We start from the raw sequence: 10,192 nt of genomic DNA, 5'->3' as shown, positions 1-10,192 counted from the left end.
AGAGAGACTGTGTGTGGTGCCTGGTAGATGTCGGGGGGAGGGGAGGAGGAGGAAGCAAGCCTCCAGGATTCGTGGCTCCCAGCCCAGAAAGGGAGTCAGCTCAGTTTCAGCACATTCCTGCATGAACATCGGCTAAGAGGGCCTGAACCCTTTGAGGCCGCCAGATGTCTGGACAGTCATTTTCACACCAACGCCTCCTGGCAACCTATTAGTCACTGTCCTAGAGTACCAACTGCACGTGTGGGCTTTTGACACCCCACGGGGTCCTCACTCTATGCCTCCTCGCCTCCGAGGAGGGTGGGTCTGTTCACATTTCAAGGATCACTTTTAGTTTTCCATTCTTTTTACAGATCTCCCTGAGGAAGCCCTCACTCATTTGGAGAACAGGAGATGGCAAGCCAGTTTTCACCTCGGGTGTTTGTGCGGGCCTGCGCGTTTGTACGCATACAGCCAGCTGACGTCTTTCATCCACAGACATCTTTCGTTCTTATTTTTATAAAGCGTAAAAAATGCTAAGTTCTGGGGTGCCTGAGTGGCAGTCTGTTAAGCCTCCAACTTCGGCTCAGGTCATGATCTCACAGTCCGTGGGTTCAAGCCCGGCATCGGGCTTTACGCTGACAAGTTCAGACCCTGGAGCCTGCTTCCGATTCTGTGTCTCCCTCTCTCTCTGCTCCTCCCCCACTCTGTCTCTCTCTCTCTCAAAAGAAATAAACGTTAAAAAAAAAAAATGCTAACTTCTTTTCTTTGTTGTTTTCATCCGCACAGATTGAATGAAGGCTCTTAACGTTGACAATTGCACTAGACCAACACTAATTTCCTTACCATTTCACAAACTTAATAGCATTATGGTAAGATTCATAGGTAGGTCTTTCTTTGGACAGTCTTTCGGCGAGGTTAAAAAGACATGATCAAAAGGTAACTATTTTGAACTAATCGAAGCCTTTCCAGATGGCAAACTTCACGACCAAAATCTCTAAAGTCCAGAATCACACGTTGTGACAGAATTCTGAAACGGGCCTGGAGGGTCTCACCTCTGGTATGTGTACCCCCTCGGATCCCCCATCCTGGAGTGTGGGCAGGACCTGTGAGCATGACGGATGTCACTTCTGCAAGTAGGTCACGCCACATGGCAAAGGTGAAGGGATTTTGCAGGGGTGTTTAAGGTCCCCTTGAGTTGATTTTGAGTTCATCAGAAGGGAGAAGATTCTGGGTGGGCCTGCCCTAATCAGGGGCAACCTTTAAAGGACAATCTGGAGGTCAGCGCCTTGAGACAGTGGAAAGATGCTATCCTGCCAGCCTTGAAAGAGGAACCGGGTATGTCGTGAATGCCTATGGACAGAGGCAGCCTCTAGGAGCTGAGGTCCACAGTCCTCCAGCGAGGAGCTTAATTCTGCCAACAACCTGAGAGCTGTGAGCCGCTCCATGAGATACCAGCCTGGCTAACACTCGTGAGTGAACAAAGAAAGAACCCAACCACAATGAGCCTGGCCTCATAACCCACAGAAACGATGAGGTCATACGTGGCTGTTATTCGCAGCTGCTGTTTGTGGTACTTTGTTAGGCAGCCACATATAACTTTTACAACGTGGTCTTGCCAAAAATGCTTACCTTGTGATTCCGATGTGTTACGAAAACAAAATTCAGCTGATTAAACTTAAAGATCAAATTGACTTTATTCAACAATTTAAGAATTGGGCGGTATCCTGTCTAGCAAACAGAAAGGAGCTCCAAGGAGCTGTAAAAAAATGGAAGGATTTTATAGACAGAAGGGGGCAAAAAAAAAAAAAAAACAACAACAACCAGATAATCTTATCTTTCTTTGGGGGATGGAGGGAGTCTATCAAGTGGATTACCTCACTAGTGCTGACCAGGAAATTCCAGACCTACTGGTTAAGATTACAGCCCTGGGAGGGGCTTACAGTGCTATTAAATTAGGTATTAAGTCTTGGTTTGCTGATGTGAGGTTTAGCACAAGTGACTCTATTATAGGTCTCTTGTTTATTTTTTATTTTTTTAAGTTTATTTTTTAATTTATTTTTTATTTTTACTTTTTTACATTTATTTATTTTTGAGAGACAGAGAGAGAGAGAGAGAGAGAGACAGAGCACAGTGAGGGAGGGGCAGAGACAGAAGGAGACAGAGAATCAGAAGCAGGCTCCAGGCTCTGAGCTGTCGGCACAGAGCCCATGGCGGGGCTCGAATTCACAAACCGCTAGACCATGACCTGAGCCGAAGTCAGACGCTTAACTGACTGAGCCACCCAGGCGCCCAACTATTTATTTATTTTGAGAGAGAGAGTGCAGGGGAGGGGCAGAGAGAGAATCCTAATTAGGGTCTTCACTGTCAGCATGGAGCCCGATGTGGGGCTTGAACCCACGAACCATGAGATCATGACCTGAGCTGAAATCAAGAGTCAGATGATGGGGGCACCTGGACGGCTCAGTCCGCTAAGCACCTGACTCCAGCTCAGGTCACGATCTCTCATTCTGTGGGTTCGAGCCCCGCATCGGGCTCTGTGCTCACAGCTCAGAGTCTGGAGCCTGCTTCGGATTCTGTGTCTCCCTCTCTCTCTGCTCCTCTCCCACTCATGCTCTGTCTCTGTCTCTGTCTCTCTCAAAAATAAACAAACATTAAAAAAAAAAAAAAAAGAGAGTCAGACACTTAATCAACTGAGCCACCCAGGCACCCTTGTTTCTCATTATCATGTATGTCAACGTAGGTTTATCAAGTGTAACTAAGTTACTTAATAGTAGGGGAGGCTGTGCATGTGTTGGGGCAGGGGGTTCATGGGAAATCTCTGTACCTTCCACTCAATTTTCCTGTGAACCTAAAACTGCTTTTTTTTTTTTTTTAAACTTTTTAAAATTTAAGTAGGGGCACGTAGGTGGCTCAGTCGGTTGAGTGTACGACCCTTGATTTCAGCTCAGGTCATGATCTCATAGTTCATAGGATCAAGCCCTGTGTTTGATTCTGTGCTTACAGTGTGGAGCCTGCTTGGAATTCTCTCTCTCCCTGTCTCTCTGCTCCTCCCCTACTGGCATGCATATGCACACACGCTCTCTCTCAAAAATAAATAAAAATGAAAAAGAAGTAAAAAAAAATTATGTAATCTCTATACCTGACATGGGGCTTGAACTCACAACCCTGAGATCGAGAGTTGCTTCTTCTTCCGACTGAGCCAGCCAGGTGCCCCCTAAAACTGCTTTAAAAAGTCTGTTTTAAAAAAAAAAAAAGGTTACCCTGAATCGAATCAAGCCCTTAAGACCAGGATCAGCACACTTCTGTAAAGGGCCAGATGGCAAACATTTTTGGCTTTTGGAACCATACATTCTGCGTCACTAATGAAAGCTGCCGCTGGCGATATGTAAATGAACGGGTATGGCCATGTTCCAATAAAACTTTATTTACAAAAATACATGGCAGGCCTGCAGGCTGATTTACTGACTCCTGCTCTAGAATGTAAGATATCGGAGAGACAAAGCAACCACATGCAACACGTGAACAAATCTTGATTGGGTCCTAGTTTGAAAGAAACTGCCATATAAGATGTTTTAAGGTTAATTAGGAAAATTAGGATGCCTACGGAAAGATATTTAAGTAACAATTTTTGGGGCACCTGGGTGGCTCATTGGGTTAAGCATCTGACTCTTGCTTTCGGCTCAGGTCATAATCTCACAGTTTTGTGAGTTTGAGCCCTGCATTGGGCTCTGCTTGGGATTCTCTCTGTCTCTGTCTCTCTCTCTCTCTCTACCCCTGCCCCTAATCTGCTTGCGCTGTCTCTGTCTCTCTCAAAAAAAAAAAAAAAAAGCAAACAAAACACAATTGTCAGTTTTCATAAGTGTGTGTTTATGTACAAGAATGACTTTATTCCTGAAAGATGTCTCCTGATGTATTTAGAGGGTGAGATATCTTGACATCACCAGAGCCGACATGAGGGTGAGACAAGTTCACTCAAGTGCAGGGTCAGATCCCATCTTTTTTTTTTTTTTTTTAAAGATTTAAAAAAAATTTTTTTAAGTAATCTCTACACCCAATGTGAGGCTCGAACCCACAACCCCAAGATCAAGAGTCCCATGCTCCACCAACTGAGCCAGCCAGGTGCCCCAATCCCATCTTTAATTTAAAATGTTGATATTTTGTTCATCATGCATTTTTTATCCATGTTGATTTTAAAAATACAGTAATAAAATATTCTTCGATGGCTGAGTTTTTTGGTGCGCCCTGAAACCTTGTGCCTCACTGTCCTCACCCCATTCCTGGCCCTTGCTTTGAAGTGGTTTAGCAGAAGACTGGCAGCGCTAGGAGAGTTGTTCAATCGTGATGGTGAACCAATGTGTGTTCATTGTCCTCGTATTACAACTTGGCTATAGGCTGGAACATTTTCACGCTAAGCGAATGAATAAAAAGTCCGTAGACTTTTAAAATAAAGTCAAAGTTAAAAATGGGGGCGCCTGGGTGGCTCCGTCGGTTAAGCGGTTGGCTCTTGGTAGCCGCTCAGGTCACGTTCTTGTGGTTGTGAGATTGAGCCCTGGGTCAGGCTCCACATGTGGAGCCTGCTTGGGATTCTCTCTCCCCAACCCCCACTCTGTCCCTACCCAGCTCATGCTCTCTCTCTGTCTCAAAAATAAATTTTAAAAGACCCTGAACGTATAGATACAGAAAACAGATTTGTGGTTACCAGAGGCAGGGGATAGGGATGGTGGGGAAAATGGGCAAAGGTGGTCAAAGCTTATAAACTTCCAGGTGTAAGATAAATAAGTTCTGGAGATGTAATGTCCAGCGTGGTGACTATAATTAATATTGTACGGTATGTTTGAAAGTTGCTAAGAGAATAGATCTCAAAAGTCCTCAGCACATGGGGCACCTGGCTGGCTCAGTTGGTAGACATTGTGACTCTTGATATCAGGGTTGTGAGTTCGAGTCCTACGTTGGGTATAGAGAGAACTTAAATAAATACATCTTTAAAAAATTTTTGTAATGTTTATTTATTTTTGAAAAAGAGAGACAGAACATGAGTGGGGGAGGGGCAGAGAGCGAGGGAGACAGAATCTGAAGCAGGCACCAGGCTCTGAGCTGTCAGCACAGAGCTCGACATGGGGCTCAAACTCATGAACCATGAGATCCTGACCTGAGCCAAAGTCGGACGCTCAACCAACTGAGCCACCCAGGCACCCCTAAATCTTTTAAAAATAATAAAATAAAATCTTTTTAAAAAGGTTCTCATCACAAGATAAAAAAGTGTCACTATGTGTAGGGCTGGATGTTAACTAAATTTATTTTGCAACATGCAAATATTGAATCATTATGTCATACACCGGAAACTGATAGAGCGTTATGTTAATTACATCTCAATTTTAAAAAGCCCTTGGAATTTAATATAAATTAATTCCTGCTGCTACTAGAGGGGCTATACATTCCAATCATCTTGGGACGGTCCAATTTTTTTTTTTTTCAACTGTCCGGGAGTAATTGTGTATTAAAAAATATATTTTTAAGTTTATTTATTTGTTTTGAGAGAGAGAAAGGCAAGGAGGGGCAGAGAGACAGGGAGAGAGAGAGAGAATCCCAAGCAGGCTCCACACTGTCAGCACAGAGCCTGACTTGGGCTCGAATCCATGAGCCGTGAGATCATGACCTGAGCCGAAACCAAGAGTCAGACGCTTAACCGACTGAGCCACCCAGGCACCTCAAGGAGTAATTGTTCAAGGCGCGACCCTTCTCTCTCAAAAGTATCCCAGTTTGATGCAATGTTACATGTTACTGCTTAGCGTAAGACAGCAAAGTGGGGCTTTCAACCTGGCTCCGCCCTGGCGGGGGCATCTCTCACAAATCACACCTCCTTAAAGCACAGGGCTTGCCAAACATTCATAGCAACCAGACCTTTTCAAATGAAAGTTCACTGCAAAAACTCCCAATAGTACAACGATTCAGAGTAGCATTTTATTGGTAAAATTTCTCTTCTATGTGCAAATTAGTATTTACGTAAAAACAATGGATTCTCACTGAGGCCTTCGAGATGGGAGCACGCATTTAAAACCGTACGTTGTAGCTGAAATCTTCACTCTGTCACGACATCCACTTTATTTCTGATTTGGGTAAAACCCCTGATCCACAGAGTAGTGGCAACGAGTCGCTGTCTTTTCAAGGCCTCCCCTCAAAATCTTAGTTAAAGGAAGACGGCAGGAGAATCCTACATTAGTTATCTCCGCTACCTTAAAAGCTGCTTCCTAACCCAGCTGAACAGGCATCTTTAAATTACGGTTTAAAATATGTTTTAAAAATGGGATTTGATACTCGTATCTGCGCAAATGCCAAAGCCCTTTTGGGAACCCTAGTTTGGGAAACTACTCAATAAGACAGTCAGTAGGGTCACATCTAGCTTAAAAGCCTCTGTTTCTAAGGTTGCTTGTTCTGAAACTGTCTGGAATCCCACAGAGGGGAGAGGCTATGACAGGTTTGTTATTTTCATGCCGGCTTGACTCACGAAGCGGGCTCCTGAACTAGAGACACACGGGCTAAATGTGCCTGTAGCTGTAAATTTGAGCCAATCGTTACCTTTTTTTTTTTTTTTTTCTAATTTACATCCAAATTAGTTAGCGTATGGTGCAACAATGATTTCAGGAGTAGATTCCTTAGTGCCCCTTACCCATTTAGCCCATCCCCCCCCAACCCCTCCAGTAACCTTCAGTTTGTTCTCCATATTTACGAGTCTCTTATGCTTTGTCCCCCTCCCTGTTTTTATATATTTTTGCTTCCCTAATGTTCATCTGTTTTATATCTCAAAGTCCTCATATGAGTGAAGTCATATGATTTTTGTCTTTCTCTGACTGACTAATTTCACTTAGCATAATACCCTCCAGTTCCAACCATGTAGTTGCAAATGGCAAGATTTCATTCTTTTTGATTGCCGAGTAATACTCCATTGTATGTATATACCACATCTTCTTTATCCATTCATCCATCGATGGACATGTGGGCTCTTTCCATACTTTGGCTATTGTTGATAGTGCTGCTATAAACATGGGGGTGCATGTGTCCCTTGAAACAGCACACCTGCATCCCGTGGATAAATGCCTAGTCGTGCCATTGCTGGGTCGTAGGGTAGTTCTATTTTTAGTTTTTTGAGGAACCTCCATACTGTTTTCCAGAGTGGCCGCACCAGCTTGCATTCCCATCAGTCGCTAACTTTTAAGAATGGGGAAAATGTGACATGAAAGTCTGGGTTTCTGGCTTTGTTTACAACAACAGGAAGCTGGCACCAATGAGCGGCTTTCCCCACGGCCATTCTGGGGTAGAGTCAGGGTGCCCAAGCCCGCCCCAGGCAGAGCACATGTCCTCCACACGTCCCCACGGTCTCCATCACTCTCTGCTGCTCACCCGGGTGCCTGGCCATCATCTAGATTATCCACTGGCCCCCGTGGGCATTTGAGTGTGTCCCCTGTGGTACAGATGGTCACGCTTCTGAGACTAAAATTGGAGCGAGGTGGCTCAACAGGGCTGGGACGGGAAAGCTCCTGGCTCTCTTCTCTCAGAGCCCCTGCACCCCAGGCTTGAGAGTTTGAGCAAATCACAGCTACCTGCCAAGGCTCGGTTTCCTTGTCTGTGAAATGGATGCAGAAACTCCTACCCTCCCTGAAGTGTGGGCTGTGATAAGGATCAGACGATAGCACCCGATGCTTTATAAATTAACGATAAAGCTCTGTGGTCCACCTCTGTGGTTTGGTGAATCTTACATCCAGCCATCCTCCCTTTGCCCTGTACCACCCCCCAGTTTCCCTCCCGGGCACAGTCCCTCCCGTTCTCAGGCAACATGCTTGGGCCGTATTGACTCCATCCCCAGCCCCGGTGGACACTGGGTCAGGCTGGCCAATCACAGCACTGCATTCACCCAGAGACAGGTGCATGAGCCCACTGGGGCCAATCGAATCGGGGCCAGCACTTCGGTTCAGACTGCTGGCAAAGGGAAGGTCTCTTTTCTACTGAACTTGGCCGTCATGTTGCTAACCTGGGGGTGGCGGGTTCCTGGGGGAACCCAGCCAACAAGCAGGAGAGCAGAGTGGAAAGATGGTGAGAAACAGGGTCTGAGCCATATAATCTGGGGCTTTGGGTCCGGATAGACATCAACACGTACATTCTCTTTGCTTCAACCGGACTAAAGGGGGGCTAAGTCACTGGCGTCTCATGCCCCCATGGGGGAGGGGGTTCTACACGAGCAGGCAGACTTGTGAGCGTTTGTTCGATTTGCATGCATTTCCCTGGGCACTTGCTGATCTCGAGTCCTGGGGGACTCCTGCGACAGCCGCCGCTTCGTCTCTCTGCCTGGATTTGACCTTCCACACTGCCTTCTTGAAGTTCTTGAGAGGGTCCTGCTGCGAGGCTCTTGACGAAGGGTCCTGGAAACGCTCCCGGATGAGATAGCCATGTCTCGTGGGGGCGATGAAGCCATTGGAAGTTGGGATGATTCTGTTCACCACAGCGTGGACAAACTGGACAGCCAGCAGGGTGCCTTTTCGGGTGGGGGTGGGGGGGGACAGCAGGGCACACATGAGACCATGGGGGCCACAGAGATCCAATCTCACACATGTGAGAGTTGGCTGCGCGGGTCACATCCTTGCTATGCCTCTTACTAGCTTAGGCACGACAACGTCTAAACTCTCGGGAGTCCCCCCTGCTTCATGGGCGATGTGGGAATGAGAGCCGAACCTGCCTGCTGAGGAGAATTCTAAGGTTCCAAGATGTTAAGTGTGTCAGGTGTATCGGTCTCAGCCCAGAGTGAGCTCGGTAAAGGTTATTATTGGAGGAGGAGGAGAAAGAGAGGTTGCGCACCTGCCCGGGCTGGGCTTTGAAGGCCGCAATCCGCAGACCGCAGCGCCCGAGTCATCCGTAACTTTTTTAACTTGCAGATCTTTGCCACAAGCATTAAGCTACGCTATGTCGGATTGCAGTGTATTTGGTTACAATGTATTCCAGTCGACCTGATATCCATTCACCCACCCACGCGCTTTGTGACCTTGGGCAAATCTCTTAACCCCCCTGAACTTCAGCTTCATCACTTGTTACGTGGGGGGGGGGGGGAGCTAACGGCACGGATGCCCTGCCCAGGGTCAGAAGGGTTCCTTTCTCTATAGGATATCACGTAGGAGGGCGACAAAGGCAGACAAGTATCACTGTGTGACCTTGGGCAGTCACCTCACCTCTCAGAGCCTCAATTTTTGCTCTGTAGAATGAGGTGGCTGCCAAGGGAATTCAATGGCCCAGGAACAGGACCCCGTACACAAGAAGCGTTAACTCTCATTAATATGCCTTTAGGGTAATACTGACCAGACCGAGAGCTGGGAGGTTTGCAAAGTGGCTGGTCTTAAGCAAGCTGGCCCCTATCGTTTAGGGGGCCTGGGGCAAGAGAATGAATCAGGGCCCACATCCTATAAGGTCCAATGCGTAAATGTTGGAAATCTAGACAATAAACTATTCAGTGAACTATGCTCTGTCCTCCTACATTGATGGACGTGTCTTTGGAACCACCTGGAAGGTCATGTTGTGTTGAGAATTCTCAGGGTCCTCAGTTCCATACTGGAAAGTCATGGTGTGCGAGAGTCCCCCGCTCTTCGTGGCTTGGCCCCTCCTCTTCCCTCACTCAGCTTTATCCTACAGTCCTCGGGACCTCACACATATGCACGTGAACCACCTACCCAGCTCATGCACCCAGACTCCAGGCTCATCACCCATGGCCGGCCCCCAAGTCCCGGGGTGCTCATACTAGGGGCACAGTCCACCCTCAGAAGGATGGACCCGGAGAAGAGGGCTGCCCAGGCCCTAAAGAGGGCACCTCCCAGGTGGGGAGAATGTTCCAGGTATCCAGAGCACGGGTCTAAAAAGAGGAGGTGTAGCTCTGGGGGGGGCCTGTCCCCGTGACCCACAGACACCTCTGTAAGCAGAGGGACCCAGCTAGGGGAGACCAGAGCAGAGCCCTGTAGTGTCCAGAGCCCAGAACAAGGCATTCCTCGCCAGATCTGAGCTCGGTCTTGCCCTCAAAGCAAAATGACTCACCATCCAGCACACTCCAGACGATTATGGAGCGATCCTTCAAGCCCGCGTACACGTACTTGTCATCCTTGGAGAAGCAGACACACTGGACTCCTCTACAGTAAGAATTCTGTTGAAAAAGACAAGGTGATCTTGGAGCGCCTGGGTG

At 47.2% G+C, this 10,192-nt stretch overlaps 1 protein-coding gene across 4 annotated transcripts in view; it reads right to left on the bottom strand.

Annotated features, from left to right (window-relative positions):
- Positions 1-1,648: 1,648 nt before the first annotated feature.
- The window catches only part of NWD1 (NACHT and WD repeat domain containing 1), a 73,836-nt gene continuing 65,292 nt past the window's right edge, over positions 1,649-10,192 (bottom strand). For 3 of the 4 annotated variants that reach the window (XM_019416211.2, XM_019416210.2, XM_019416217.2), the window contains 2 exons: positions 10,048-10,153; positions 5,927-8,506 (listed from right to left, as the gene is read on the bottom strand). In XM_019416211.2, the coding sequence (XP_019271756.2) occupies positions 8,205-8,506; positions 10,048-10,153 (408 nt within the window). In that variant the 3' untranslated portion in view covers positions 5,927-8,204. Of the gene's footprint in view, positions 1,736-5,926; positions 8,507-10,047; positions 10,154-10,192 lie in introns of those variants that run through there. The other variant, XM_053897047.1, reaches the window with a different exon arrangement.

This window comes from Panthera pardus, unplaced genomic scaffold, assembly GCF_024362965.1.
Source record: "Panthera pardus isolate Hobbes unplaced genomic scaffold, ASM2436296v1 HiC_scaffold_8, whole genome shotgun sequence".
Classification (NCBI taxonomy): domain Eukaryota; kingdom Metazoa; phylum Chordata; class Mammalia; order Carnivora; family Felidae; genus Panthera; species Panthera pardus.
The sequence above is the reverse complement of the archived record's forward strand: the minus strand, read 5'-3'. Positions and strand labels throughout refer to the sequence as shown.